Here is a 15,095-nt window from a genome sequence, read left to right on the forward strand (position 1 = left end):
ACGTGGAGGACGGGGCGGGGGGAACGTGAGGGGGTGGGGAGCGTCCAGTCCCGGCGCCCAGGGCCAAGGGCCAGAGGCTGCAGTGAGCCCGGAGCTTGAACCTGGCCAGGCCTCGCAGAAAGAGGCCGAGGGGAGGCGGCGGCCCCGGGTGTGGCCAGCACGAGGAGTGGTCAGGCCTCGGGGAAGGGGCCGCTGTGGCCGTGCTGGGCAGCCTGAGGCAGCGCCGAGCACCCCAGGCCCCTCCCGGTGAGCAGCGAGGGGACCGGCCTCCAGCCACAGGGCAGAATGCCGCGGTGAGGACCTGTCACAGCCCCGGAGGGGACAGAAAGCCGGCTGGGGGCCGTGAGCTGCCCCAGGCCGATGACAGCCAGAGGGGCTTGGAGGGGACCCCACAGCGGGGCCGTGAGACCCTGCCCCAGATCTCCGACTGCAGAGGGACGTAGTGCTTGCTGCCTTGGGCTGGACATGGGGCTGGCTGGACAGCAGACACCCAGGGGAGACGGGCACCCGGGAGGCAGGGGGCAGAGAGAAGGGAGCCTGGAGAGACCACCCAGGGACACCCGAGCGCCAGAGAAGTCGGCGAAGCGGACGCCCGAGGCCAGCAGCGGCCTCCTGGTCCCCGCGGCCCAGCCCTGCTGTCCGCCGCCCAGGCCTGGTGCTGAGGCCTCGGCAGCATTCACGCGTCCATCTCCCGCCCGACGGGCCCTGGGCCTGGCCGAGGGCGGCCCCCAGCACCCCTGCTGCGTGTCCTCACGTCGTAGCGGCTCTTCAGGGTTAGCCTAAGGATGCGCTGCAATTTAATTTAGGTTTAATTTTAACATTAATTTAAAGTAAATTAAAAGCTTATTTTTAGGATACCCAAAGGGATGTAAAATGTCTCAAAAAAAGGGGCTGGTTTCCAGGCAGACTGGCCACAGGTGACCTCCCGGCCCGGGGTGACCACGGCACAGGCCGGGCAGCTGCTCAGGGCGGCCCTGCCGTGCAGGCCAGAGCTCCCCGGCCCAGGCCGCGCACCCCGACTCCACCATCAGCCCCCAGGCCACCTCACTGCATCGACAGCTCGGCTACCCACAGGCACGCGGCAGCGACAGTGGGCACCACGCTGGACCAGGAGCGCAGGGGCAGGAAGACACAGGCAGCACCTGGGGTCTGCAGGCAGAGCGGAGCAGACGGCACGGGGTGGCACAGCCAAAGCCACCGCCTGCCCCGGCCACCCAGCAGCGAGCCGGGGACGGCCGTGGACTCCAGGGAACGCGGTGTCTCTCAGGCAATGAAGGGAGCAGGGCTCACCTGCGGCATCTCCCCTGGGCCGGCCTGGGCTGCTCCCGGGGGACCCTCGGAGGCCCCCTGAGACACAGCCTCCGGGCAGGGCCGCGGCCCTGGTCCCCCTCATGCCAGCGCACGTGGAGGGTGACAGGTGGCTTCTCCTCTGGTGCCAGGGGCAGCAGCCAGGGGCCAGACTACGGAGGCCTCAAGGCCACAGGACCCCAAGAGAGACAGCGGAGGGAGGACGGTCTCCCTGGGACCACGCCCACTGCCAGCAGCGCCTGCCCAGTCCCGGGGACAGCCACGGCCTCCCAGACCTCCAGGCCTGTGCTGGGCAGGGCTGTGCGCCGCCAGGCTCCAGGACCAGCCCACAGGACGGCCGCCTCCCGCCGAGTCCCACTCCTCCTCCGGCGGGCTGGGACCCTCAGCCTGTCTTCTAAGCGAGAGGCAGGCGGGGACCACCACTGCTGCCTGCTGGCCCCAGGGGGCGGGCTACCACGCCCTGAACCAGGCCTGGCACCGCCTGCAGGGGCCTGGGGGGGCTCCCGCCACTCAGGTCTAGGAAGCGAAGCAGCACAGCAGGGAGGGCTTCGGTCTCCAGGGCCGTGGCCCCTCACCGGCACCTCACCGGCACCGCCGGCACCGCCGGCACCCCGGGCAGAGGCACCCAGCTCCAGGGAGAGACTGGCTGATGCCAGCAGGTGCACGGTCCCTCTCCAGGCCCTAGTGTGCATGCCCCGGCCCCTGCCAGACACCACACCCGGGGGTCAGAGGGCCTGCTGGGGACACACCCAGAGGTCAGGGGGCCTGCTGGGGACACACCCGGGGGTCAGGGGGCCTGCTGGGGACACACCTGGGGGTCAGGGGGCCTGCTGGGGCCACACAGGGGGTCAGGGGGCCTGCTGGGGCCACACCTGGGGGTCAGGGGGCCTGCTGGGGACACACCCGGGGGTCAGGGGGCCTGGTGGGGACACACCCGGGGGTCAGGGGGCCCGCTGGGGACACACCTGGGGGCCAGGGGGCCTGCTGGGGACACACCCAGGGGTCAGGGGGCCTGCTGGGGACACACCCGGGGGTCAGGGGGCCTGCTGGGGACACACAGGGGGTCAGGGGGCCTGCTGGGGCCACACAGGGGGTCAGGGGGCCTGCTGGGGACACACCCGGGGGTCAGGGGGCCTGGTGGGGACACACCCGGGGGTCAGGGGGCCTGCTGGGGCCACACCTGGGGGTCAGGGGGCCTGCTGGGGACACACAGGGGGGTCAGGGGGCCTGCTGGGGCCACACCTGGGGGTCAGGGGGCCTGCTGGGGACACACCCGGGGGTCAGGGTCCTGCTGGGGACACATCCGGGGGTCAGGGGGCCTGGTGGGGCCTGGGCACCGAGCAGACAAGAAATGAGCCACATCCCAGGGCTGGGTCCCGGCCCAACCAGGTCCCTCCGCCATGGCAGGGTGCACAGCGGCTCTCTCTGGGGTCAGGCGGCTCCGCCACGGCACCCCCGACACCCCCTGGCCGTGTATGCGCCTGCCTGGCGGCCTGGTTAGCCAACACCTCCTGAGGGCAGCACCAGCAGCCTCCAAACCCCTGACGGCAATGCGGCCCTGGCCAGGCAGGCCCCACGACCCCCATGGGTTCCCCCACCCCTGCCTGGTCAGGCTCGCTCCACCCTGCTTCCTAAGGCAGCTCCCCCAAGCCCCCCTTGGAGTCCTTCCAGGATGGGGGTGGCTCGGGGGCCGGAGCCTCCCATGCCCACACACGTGTGCACGCACACCCCAGTCCGGGCACTCTCGCCAGCCTCCAGGGGGAGGCCAGCTGGCAGCTGGGGGCCCAGACGGGGGGCGGGCACCAGCCCTAGGCACATGGTCAGGGTGGCCAGCCTGCAGCTACTCGACGTCTCTGGGGGCAAACTGGTGGTGGGGGCCAGGGCCGGGAGACCCCACTGCTCAGGGCAGACTTGCGGTGGGGCCGGGTTGTGAGCCCTCCTCCCTTCATCGCCTGAGAGGCGCCCGGGTACCTGGAGTCCATGGCCATCCCTGGCCATCCCCTGGGGCAGCCCCAGGAAGCACAGAGCAGGGGTCAGGGGATGTGGTCTGAGTGGCCATGCCCACCTGGGTTCGGGCACTGGGACTTCAGAGCCCACCCAGAACTCCGGGAGAAGGGACTGGGGGCAGCTGAGAGGTGGGGGCCCAGTGACCAGGGTGGCTCAGTATTTGGGGACCTCCAGGGACAGCAGAGCCCCACGGCCAGGCCTGCGGCTGGCCCAGCACCTGCAGGAGGGCTCAACTTGATGTGGGAACGGCACGCAAAGCAGGAGCTCCCACAGTGCAGAGCCGAGCTCCGCGGAGGCTCCGGAGGGTCCTGCGGCAACAGGAGCGACGGGTGTGTGTGTGTGTGTGTGTGCCCTGCGGGGTCACCGGGCTCCTGCGCCCACTCCCTCGGGCGGGCAGCCAGGGGCTGAAGGACGGAACAGGTGGCCAGGAAGTGGAGAGGGACACACTCCACTGTGTGGGGCTGCCAGAATCGGAGTCCTCGGCCACCAGCTGTGAGCGCGGGTTCCAGGGTGCGTGCGCGTGACCAGGAAGATGGTGTGGTGCCGGACAGGCCCCTGGGCCGCTGTCCCGCAGGGGGCACAACTGGGCCAGTTTCCCTGCTGGCCGCCACGCCCACCCACACCCGTGTGCAGCTCGGGTCCCTGGGGTCTCCGGTGCGGCTGCCCCCAGTCCTCCCGGCTCAGCCCCCGCCCCATCCTCCTGGGGTCTGCCCGCCCCACCCCCAGCCAGCTCTGCTCCCAGCACGCTGGCCTCCAGTGGCCTGTCCATGGCGCCTGCCCCTGAGCCATTCCAGCAGAGGAAGGAAGTCCTCCAAATGCCCCAGGACGGGCAGGTGGGGGGACCCCAAGCCCCGGCTCCCCCCAGCAGCAGGCTCATTCCTCAGCTCCCGCGGCCGTCGACCCTCTCTGCGGTGGGGCGCCCCAACAAGCCACCCCCAGCGCTGCCCCTGCCAGGGACCCGCCCGCGCACAGGCCTCTACCGCAGCACAAACCACCCCGCTGCCCTCCCCCACTCCGGAAACGTCCTGAAAACCACGTCTGTGGGGCCGGCGCCCTGGGTTAATCCTCCGCATGTGCCGCCGGCATCCCATGTGGGCGCTGGTTCTAGTCCCGGCTGCTCCTCTTCCAGGCCAGCTCTCTGCTGTGGCCCGGGAGGGCAGTGGAAGATGGCCCAAGTGCTCGGGCCCTGCACCCGTGTGGGAGACCAGGAGGAGGCACCTGGCTCCTGGCTCCTGGCTTCAGATCGGTGCAGCTCCGGCCATAGCGGCCATCTGGGGAGTGAACCAGCGGAAGGAAGACCTCTCTCTCTCTAACTCTCAAATAAAATAAAATCTTAAAAAAAGAAAAAAGAAAACCACGTCTGTGCCTGCACAGACGGGGGAGGGGCTGCCTCTGGTCCCAGGTGCACCGGGTCCTCCGAGAACACTCGGGGAAGCGACGCCCCCAGCCCAGACCCCGGAGCGTGGGGGGCCCGACACCCTGTCCGCTCCGTCCACTGTCCCAGGTCAGCCTGCAGAAGCCGATCCCCGGCTGGTCCACTCTGGCACCTAAGGGCTCAGACGGCTGCAGCCACTGGCTCCCAGCTTGGGCCCTGGACGCCTCCCCTCCAGGCCCGAGGCTGGGGCAGGCCCAGGGCCAACCTCCCCGCCACCCGGGACCCACCCAGCCCCAGGTGCTGGGGTGCAGCTGCTGGCAGGGCTGAGGGAGGCAGTGGTATTATACACGACCACACCAGGGGCAGCCCACTGACAAATAGGCCTGCGTGATCTGAACGGTACATTATCCCATAGAAACGTCGGCCGGCAGCAGGGCCCAGCCGAGGCGCGGCACGGCCCCACACCCGAGGCCTTCCTCGCCCAGCTGTGCGGACACCGCGCGCTGCCTGGGGCTAGGGGCTCTGCTGGGTACGCGTCACTCTGGTGGGGGGAAACGGGCCCCAGGAGTTAACGGGGGCTGGGGAGCCCCAGGAGGCAGTCACCCGTTGGGCCGGCCGCGCGCGGGGCAGCCGCTCACAGCCCGTGGAGCCACGGGTGCCCTGGAAGGGACGCCTGCAGCAGCTGTGTGCCCCCGGCTGGGACGACCAGGCAGAGGGCGGCTCCCTGGTGGGGGCCTGCACACTTACGGGAGGGAGGAGCAGGCCTCTTCCAGGAGGAAGGGCAAGGGGACGCTGGGGTCAAGGCCGGGGGAGAAGTCCATCTGTCCATCTGTCCCGGCCAGGCCCTGCTCAGGGATGCAGGCGGTGCTGGGACCCTGGGCCCAGTCCAGGGGCATTCTGGGAAGTGTAGTCAGGGGAGGCAGGTGGGCTTCTGGCTGGGGAGCAGCCCAGGATAAGGGAAGTACACAAGGGGGTCACCGGGACCCCACGCCGGGGGCAAGGACAGCTCTGCGGGCAGCGGCTGCCCGCTGACACCTGCCGCCTGGACAGGCCGGCTGGGCGGGGCTCCGCCTCGGAGGCCCCAGTCCCGGTGGGGAGACCCCGGGCTCCCCCAAGACCCAGGCCCCAGGTTCTCGCCGCTGCCGTGCTGCTTTGGGAGGGAGAGCGGTGCCGCCTGCCGGGTGCCGCGGGAGGCCCGGTGCGGCTCGACGGCACGTTATTTATGCTCACAGCCGCGCTGATGACATATGTAAGTTGACAGCGAACATCCTATCAACTTGCTGGAGTGTATCTTGATTGTTAAAACACACTCTTAAAGGTGTACGACCATTTATCAAATTAAAACAGCCGAGCCTCGCAGGTTCCCTTCCCGCCTCTCCCCTCCCTCCTGGGGGACCCCGCCTCGGCGACCCCTCCCCTCCCCGCCCCAGGCCGGGGCAAGCCCACTAATCGCCAAGAAGTGACAAATGCCAGAAGCCCCACCAATTAAATTTAAACTCATGCAAAGCTCAGTGGCTAGTAAATTATTATTTTTATTAGCTTGAACCAAGTTCCCGTAAGAGAGAAAGTCAACTCGCTCCCATGAATGGCTCTCGGATAATTTATTTAACTCCGTGCTCCTTGCCAAAGCCTGGAATATTTTTAGCTCGTTCTGTTGTTGGATTTGGCTTTTTTATGTGTGTTTCTGAGGGGTATTTTTAGCCTCACCCATGTCATTCTCGCAGCCTCCCGTGAGTCGCGTCCTGTCTGTGCGGGCTGCTGGACCCTGTCTGGCGGGGAGACGGAACGCCTAAGAATAGCCGGGCGTCGTGTGGGGGTGCGCCGCACACCAGGCCGCTCGCCACACTAATTTGCCTCATTACCCACGTGACCTGGATCCTCGGGCGGGAACCGCCCCCCACCCCGGGCAGACGTGGTGGCAGCACCGTGCCCCGCGGAGCGAGCACCCGCATTCCACACGAGGCCGGGATGGCGGCCCCGGGCGGAGCTTTGATGTCTGGCTCGGTGGCCGGGAGCCCGGGAGCAGGGTGGGCCTGGCCCTCGACGAGCAACGCTTTTCACACCTACTTAACGTCGGTGACTCCGCACGGCGCGTCACCGTGTCACCGAGTTAATGAGGTATTTACGAAAATGCACCCCCCCACACACACACAAAACGCCACCACCAGGGAGGAGGCGCGGCGCCTTCGCGGGGTCTCCCCGCGAGGAACTACCTGGATCCCTCCCAGGGCTTTCCTGGTTTTGTTTCTGGATGGAAGCACTTTGAGCAGGAGCCGACGGCGGGGCGGGGGGCGCTGACGCCCCAGGGACCACCAGAGGGGGCGGGGCACCCACAGGGCTGCGACCAGACCCGCGGCAGCACCCAGCACCGTGGGGTCATCCAGAGATGCACCGACAGGGGCGGCCGGAAGGGGGGAGAGGCCGGGCCACCTCCCGATCAAAGGGCGGGGGAGGGGGAGGGCGGGGCGGGGCCCCAGCAGCCGGGTGCTCCTGGATTTTGCCCCCCCCATTTCACAGCTTTGCTCCCGACCATCTGCATTAGACACAGAATCTGACACTGCACTAAAAATACGCACGTTTTCGCGGCACCTTTTGGTGACAAGGTTACTGAGCAGCGCGGCGAGGCCGAGGCTGGCGGCACTTTCATTTTTACAAACACAAACTCGGTCCCGCCGGGGTTCCCGGGGCCGCCGGCAGGCACGTGCTGGCCAGCGGCCGCCGCGGGAATCCCTCGGCCGGGAGAAGCAGGGTCGGCCCGTGTGGGAGCCGCACACAGGGGAAGCCCCTGGCCAGGCCGTCCTGGGAAGTGGGGGGAGCCTGGCACACTGGCCGTGTGGAGGCCCACACACACGACGCGAAGTCAACAGGATAAAGTAACTGAACGAAGTTTTTTTCCTTTCTGCACTGAACCACACACGAGCGAGGGGTCCGCGGTCTGGGGTCCGGGGTCCGGGCCATTCCTCACGGCTCGTGCACCCGCAACCCAGCTCCCGGCAGCAGCAGGGGCTTCCCACTGGACGCTCGGCCAGGCTCCCGGACAGGCTGACCGCCTCCCCGCACAACAGGGCCCTGGCGTCCTCTGGCTGCAGGGGGCACGTGGCCCTCCAGCCCCTCCAGGGCTCCCCGAGCCCCCATGAGGGTCCAGGCCAGGAGCAGCCGAGGCAGGACGCAGGCCCGGCCCTCTGTGGCCTGCGCTCCAAAAACCACGTGGCCACACTCAGAAAAAGCCAGACAAAGGTCCAGGCCACCACGGCGTCCCCACCTGACTGGGGTCACCTCGGTCTGGCGCGCGGGGGCGGGCGGGCAGCCGTGACCTGGACAGGGGACTCCAGCGTGGCCTCCCCAGGCAGACATCCCCTGCCCTTGCAGCCTCGGGGGGTCAGCGCCCACCCCCCAAGCTGTGACCGGAGAGCGAGCCACGGGAGGGGCCAGCGATGCTCCCTCCCCGCCCCCACCCTGCAGGCCCGGCCTCCCCACCCCACAAAGGGCGCTGGCAGAGGCCCGGTGTGCGGAGGGGCTGGTGGGGGAGGGGCAGCTCGCCCAGGCTCAGGCAGGAAGACGCACTTAATAACCCCGGGGGGGGGGGCGGGGGGACATTTTTAAGTCCCCAGTTGCTCAGGCCAGGACCTTCCTCCCAGCTGTAAATCTGGAGAGAAAGAGACGCGCCGGCGGCCAGGGCCGCGCGGCCGGGAAGGCCCCGGCACCTCCGCACCGGCCGCAGCCGCGCAGGCCGGGGTCCACGCTGACGGAACACGAGTAATGTAGCAATGTCCAGAGGTTTGGTGCCCTTTGTGTTTCGGGCTTACTTATTTATTTTTAGGAAGTTTGCTTTTTCTCCCGGTTGCCTTCCCTGGCCACCGTCTCCCTGCGCCGCGCTCTGCCATCCGTTTTAATCCACACGCTAATTGTAATCCCATTAAAGCAGATATAATTTTATTAGTATTCACAGTTCATCAAGCTAGCAATAATAACCGGTACTGCCAAGCCGGGGAGGGCAGGCGGCGAGCAGCACACCTCTGCTGCTCCGAACCCAGCGCGCACGGACGCGCGGCGACCCCGCGCGCCCCCCGCAAACCGCCGGGCGCGCCCCGCAGGCCGCCCCTCGCCCGTCCGCCCTCGGCGCGAGGCCCAGCGCCGCCGCCGGCCCGGGGGCTCCGCGGCCGCTCCCGCTCGGGGCGCCCCGCGCGCTCCTCCTCGTGGAGCGAACTCGCCTGCACCGAAGTCCCGGGCGCGGCGCTCGCACCCCGCTCCGGCCGCGCCCCGCGGGCTTTCGCAGGATGCCGGAGGCGGGGGCGAGAGCAAACGCATCCCTTGCAAACCCATTCTCACCCTGACACTTCGGGGCTTTATATAGAAACGGGATTTGCTCCTCCGCGCGCGCGCCGCCGGCCCCCTCCCCCGACACAACAGCCGTTTTGTTCCCCGCAGAAAAGTGCCTCGTTGTCCCGGCCCCGACACCTTAAGGAGGCGAACGTAGAACGCAAAAGAAAAAAAAAAAAAACACCAAAGACGGAAAAACCCTCCCGCAGGAGCCGGTGGGAGCCCGCGCGGTGCTTTCAGCCGGCTCCGGCCGCCCCGCCGAGGCCCCGCGGAAGGCCGCTCGGACCCGCCAGGATCCGGCCGCGGCGGGGAAGTGAAACCGAAGCCGCCCCGGACGCGCCCGCCCCGGCCGGGCACTGACCTGTGTGCGAAGCCATGGGCAGCGGCGACGGGAAGTACTTTCCCGGCTGGAAATGCGCCGGGGGCTGCGCGGCCGGCCCGGCCGGGGCGAGGCGCGCGGCGGCGGCGGCGCTGCGGTGGCCCAGGCTCCCGCGCTCCGACAGCAGATGCGGCGGCGGCGCGAAGTCGCGGCCATCCATGCCGGGCCCCGGCCCCGGCCGGCCGCCGCCTCCTCCCCGGGGCAGCGCGGCCGGGGCCTGGGGCGGCTCGGCGCGCGGGCGGCGCGGAGGCGTTGGTGTCCCGGGTGACCGGCGGCGGCGGGCCGGTCAGCACGCCGGCGGGCTGGGCTCCTCGGCGGGCGGCCGCGCGCAGGGCGGGCGGCCGCCGTGCGGGTCCATGGTCTGCGGAGGCAAGCAGAGGAGGCTCGGTGACCGGAGGTTCCGCGCGCCCGGGGGTCCCCGCCCGTCTCCCCCATCCCCCGCCGCCGCCGCCGGCCGGACCTCCCCGCCGCCCCGCGCGCACCCGCACCGACCCCGCGGAGTCTGCGGCCACTGGCTCCGCCGGGCGATAAAAACCCCAATCTGCGAAGCCATCACGCACACTCGCGCGCACTCACACCGCTCCCCTCCCCCGCCGCCCAAAGGTGTCTTGGAGGAAGAGGCCCGGGTCCTCGTTCGCGCCCCCTCCCCCGCCCGAGCCATTCCCAGGTCCAGCTTTTACTGCATTCTGCTTAACCGAATAACCATGCTAATTAAGCGAGTAATTTTATTGATTGTAACTCAAGAGTTTTTTTTTTAATAACCTTCTTCCCTTCCCTCCCCTCCCCCCATGCGTCCCTCGGCCCATTCTTTGGAGTCCACCGCCCCCGCCCCCACCCCCGCTCCGGGCGGGGACCCCGGGCGCCCCGCGCCCGCCCCCGGCCATCACCTGGGCCGCCACGCCGCAGTGCCCGGCTCGCAGTCCCCCAGCCGGCGCTCCCCGGCGAGCTGGGACAATCACCCCGCCCCCCAATCACATTCGCCCAGGCTCTTCCTCTGCGGATTGGGGGCTTTGTGGGGGGTGGGGGGGCTCCAAGACCCAGGAATTGTTTTCTTTCCACCTCGCAAATTGGCCGCGAGGGCCGTCTTCCGAGCGCCTGCCCGGGGTCCCCGGAAGGCCGGTCACCGCGTGGCCCGCACCCGGCTCGCCCCTCCAGCCGCGGAGGCCCGCCCCGGCCCTGCGCAACCTTCGCCCCCGCCCAGGCCCGGGCAGACCCCCGGGGCCTCCATCACGCCCTGCCCAGCTCCGGCAGGGCCGCCGGAAAGTGACCCTCGCCTCCCTCGTCCTCCACCCCCGCGCGGCGCGGAGCGTCCACTCGGGGACACTCGCAGACCCAGTGGGATGGAGCCGGCGCGATCGGCGCGAGGACTGCCCCCGCGGCTTCCGGCCCCGCTTTCTACCCGGCTAAGCGCGCATTGTTCCGCGGCCGGCAGCGCGGGAGGGACGCGGGCAGGCTGGACGCCGCCGGCTGCGCCCCGCGCGGAAAACCCCGCGTGCGCCCCGCGCTGCCGTCGCAACAAAGCGGCCGAGGCGGTCTGCGCTTCGCAAACACCGACTCAAGTCGCCGAGCGGGTCCTCCCGCGTCCTATTTGCAGACTGCTTTGTCTGATTTAATCTATAACCGAAAACATTATGTACGGAGTGAACACATATTTGCTCAGCCGATAAGCTTTTTTTTTTTTTTAATATTTATCCGCAGAGCTCTCGCGTCGAGGATACGCGGGGCTGCGCGCGGAGGCCTCTTTGTCTCGCCGCCGCGCACAAAGGGGCTCGGGGCTCCCGTTCCTCCGGGGATCCCACAGTCCCCGGGTCCAACAAACAGCCCGGCTCGCGGCCGCCCGGGCCTGCGCGGCGCGCCAGGCCGCCAGAGCCCGCGGGGCGCCGGGCAGGGGCCGCCCGGGGCGGGGCGGGGGGCTTCGCGCGCAGCTCGGAGCCCCAGAGGGCGGCGACCCAGACAAAGGGGCAGGGAGCAGGGAGGGAGGCCGGGCAGCCCGGGCTCCAAAGGCCCCGAGGGCCGGAGCGGGGCTGGGGCTGCCGGCGGCCGCCGTTTCTGTTTCTGTTTGGCGCACGGGAGGCACCGCGGAGACCGCGGAGCAGCCGGGGATTCTCGGGACGCGGGCTCGGCCGCGGCGTCCGCCTCCCGCCCCCTGCGGGCCGACGCAGCCCGCCCGGCTCTACACGCAGCGCGGGCACCGCTGTGGCCCGGCCCGGTCGCTGCGACCCACCGGGGCCCGCCTTTGTGCGCTCCTCGCCCGCCGGCGCCGGCCACGCAGCCCCGGAGCTGCGGCGTCGCCACCCGCCGAGGGCCGGGACGCCGCGCCGGGCAGCGCCAGGGATGGAGCGAGAGCGCCGGGGGCACCCGCGGCCCCGCGGACGAACGCGCTTCGGAAGCCTCGGAGCCTCCAGCCGCGCGCTCCGCTCGGGCGCCGGGGCGTGACGCGCGCCCTTCCTCCCGCCGGCTGCCCGGAGCTGCCCCGATCCCGCTTCTGCCGCCCACCGGGGACCCCAACCCCGGCCCCTGCAGCTGCCCGCGGCCGCGGCTCCGCGGGGCCTGCGGGCCGAGCCCGAGCCGCGCGCGCCGGGGCGCCGCCGCTGAACCCGCTCCCTGCGAAACCGGCGCGTGCGGCCCCCGGGAGAGCAGCGAGCGCCGCGGCCCCCGGGGAGCGCGCCCCGAAGACGCCCGGAGGCGCCGGCCCCGCGCGGCCCCTCTCCCGTCCCGTCCTCCGGAAAAAAAAGAAAAAAGAAAAAAAAAAAAGGTTCGGAAGTGAATTAGGGTCTGCCAAGCGAAACCCAGAACCCCGGCCGGGGAGACCCGCGGGCAGGGCCCGGGGCCGGGGGCGCAGGGCCGGGGTGCGCGCTGACCTCCGCGCCTCCCCATCATTTATCTCACGCCCGAGTCGGTGCGGACGGCGCGCGCTCGGGCGCGTAGCGGGGGCCCTGCGCCGATCCATGCGAATTTTCAGAGCGAGCAAAACCACTCGCCTATAGTCCACAAAAAAAAAAAAAATTCTCGCCATAATAACGGAATTTTTTAAAGGGAAAATATTTCTCAGCATTGCAATTCTGAATCTCTTGTTTAAAATATTGTACATCCCCAAAGCCAAAATATAAAAAAAAATTAATAAAAATGGGGAAAAAAAAGAAAGCAATTTCAGTTACTTACTGGAGGCTTGTCCCGGGCACAAGTGAATGGAACACAATTGGCCCGGGGAGTCTGACTTTGTTTTGTGCGGCTGTCGGCGCGCCCGCCGCCGACTGCGGCGGTGCCCCGCGCCGAGCGCCTCGCACGCCCGCAGCCCCGCGCCGCGCGCCGCGGCCCTGCATACTAATAAGCTCGTGCCACTCGGGCCCGCGCAGCCCGCGCGCTGATTGGCCGGCCGGCCCTGCGCGGCGCGGCGCTCGTGCCGCGCGCTCGGCGTAAACAGCGCCCCCGATTGGCTGGCGCGGGGCCAGGGAGCTGCCAATCAGGGCGCCGCGGGGCTGCTCCCGAGCCCGATGGCGCCGAATTCAACCGGGCGACTGCGCAGCTGCTCTGCGCACGGCGCGGCGGCCGGGGGGCGCGGGCGCGCGGGCGCCTGCTCCTCCTCATCGCGACGACCTGGGATCCCGCGAGCGCGCGCCTGGCAGGTGGCAGCTTGCCCCGCAGCCGCGGTGGCCGCCCCGCTCGGACGCGGGCTGCGGGAGCGGGGCCGAGCCGGCCACCCGCCGGGCGGGGGCCGCTCTGCGGGGCGTCGCGGGGAGCAGCCGGCTCCCGTCCCACGAGCGGCGAGGCCGCGGGGGCGTCACTGCGCTCCTCCTCCTGCCCGCGGTGCGGAGAGAAAAAATAAAAATAAAAAACGCGAACCAGAGGCGCAGCGCAGCGCGCTCCGGCGCGGGCAGCAAAGGGTTAACCCGCCGCCGCCGGTCCCGCCCCGCCCCCCGCTCCCGGGGGACCGCTCGGATTGGCTGGCTCTCGGCCAGGGGGCTGTCCGTCGCCGAGTGTAAACAAGGCGCTGATTGGCTGTCGTCCAGTCCGCACTGGGCCGCCCGAAAAAAGCAATTACTGGCTCCGCGGTTTCAAGGCCGCCCCGGGCCGCTCGATGAAAGGAGATAAGCCGGGGACCGTTTCCAGGTTCCCCGCGGGCCGACCCCGGCAGCCCGGGAGCCGCGGCGCGGCCGAGAGCCCGCGGATCAAAGGCGTCGGCGGGGAGAGGGGGCGCGGGCGGCCGGCGCTGACCTGGGGCGGGGGCCCCGGCCGCCGGCGGGGACTCCGGGGTTTCCCGCCCGCCGGGAGGGGAGCGCGGGGTGCGCAGGTAAGCGCGGGGCTCGGCGGCCGGCGGCCCTGGGGCGCGGGGCAGGGCGCGCGCCCCGAGTCCCGCCGCGGCCGGGGCCCCCCCTGCAGCCGGGCCGGCGAGCGGGGCGCGCCAATCCCACCAGGCGCCCGGAGATCCGATTAGCGCGCGGCTATTCATTAAGCCCCGGGCGATTGAATTAGGCGCGGGCGCGGGCGGGGGCTCGGGCCGGGCGGGGGGCGCGGACCACCGGGCTGGCGCGGCGGCGCCGGGAGCGGCCGCCCCGGGGCGAGACGGAGGAGCCGGGTTCCCGCCCGCTTCCCGCGCACGCCGAGCCGGGTCCCGGGTCCGGAGAAATGGCGCCGCCAGGGCCTTGGGCGGGGGCGGCCGGCCCGCGGGGGTCGGCGCGCGGCGCCCCTGGCCGGTCCGGACGGCCCGGCTGGTGACGCTCCGGCCCGCGGCCTTTTGCTCCGCTTTGAATTTCGCTTTTAGGAACCTTTGTACGAGAGGGGGACTGCATGGAGAGCGCGCCCGGGACCCCCAGCGCCTCCGAGCCCCCGCCCGTGCGCTCCAGCGCGGCGCCCGGACCGGCCTGCAGGCCGCGGCGAGCGGGCGCCCGCGCATTCGTCGTCCCCGCCGCCCGGCGCTGCGCGTGTTTCTAATTTCAGAGGAACGCGGCGCGGGGAGCTGCGGACCCGCTCTCCGCGGGCGGAGGACCCGGGCGGGGCGGCGACTTCCGGCCGCGTTCCCAGCCGAGAGGGCTCCGTGGTGGGGCTGGGTCCGCGGACACTCCGGGAGCAGCCCGGGGGCGCGAGCCGGCGGGAGCCGAGCGCAGGCCGTGCCCAGGGCAGCAGACAAGCGGGCGCCCCCCGAGGCCGCCCGCGCCGGGCAGGCCCCCTGCACCTCGCCCCGCCTGTGCGCGGGGCTCACGCGGGAGTCAGGTGCGTGGCCGCGCGCACACAAAGACTCGGAGGAGACTCCAGACCGCCTTCCCGCTCGCAGCCCGGACGCCCCTGCACCCCCAAGCCTCTCCCAGCCCTGGAGCCCCCTCGGCCGCTCCTGGGCACAGCAGCGCGGCCCTGGCCACCGGGAAATCGTCAAGTAAATAATCGCATTTTAATAGGAGGCAGTGGGGGCCTTCCCTGAAATCCAGCCGCGCTGGGAGCCGGCCCCCGCCATTGTTCCCTGGGCCATTAGTCAAAGGGCAAATTAGAAACAATTTCTTGAAGACAAAACCTGCGTCTTACTTCTTCCCACCAGGGGTACAGAGGGGTAATGGGTGCTGAGGCTGGGGGCACGGGCGGCCAGTGGGCTGCGGTCTGCCTGGGAACTGAGCCGTCCAGGGCACCTGGGACCCAGGTCCACGGGAGGGAGGGGGTGCCCCAGCCCGAGGGAGGGGTTCTAGGTCCCAGGAGCCACCCGCTGCAGGAGCTTGG

The 15,095-nt window shown here is 70.3% G+C and overlaps 1 protein-coding gene across 1 annotated transcript in view; it reads right to left on the reverse strand.

Annotated features, from left to right (window-relative positions):
• Positions 1–12,702, reverse strand: part of BAHCC1 (BAH domain and coiled-coil containing 1) — a 48,419-nt gene extending 35,717 nt beyond the window's left edge. Inside the window, exons 1-2 of the mRNA XM_070060164.1 lie at positions 12,552–12,702; positions 9,372–9,750 (exon numbers count right to left, since the gene is read on the reverse strand). Of these exons, the coding sequence (XP_069916265.1) occupies positions 9,372–9,549 (178 nt within the window). The 5' untranslated portion in view covers positions 9,550–9,750; positions 12,552–12,702. The remainder of the gene's footprint in view (positions 1–9,371; positions 9,751–12,551) is intronic.
• Positions 12,703–15,095: the final 2,393 nt, after the last annotated feature.

Source organism: Oryctolagus cuniculus, chromosome 17, assembly GCF_964237555.1.
Source record: "Oryctolagus cuniculus chromosome 17, mOryCun1.1, whole genome shotgun sequence".
NCBI classification, from domain to species: Eukaryota; Metazoa; Chordata; class Mammalia; order Lagomorpha; family Leporidae; genus Oryctolagus; species Oryctolagus cuniculus.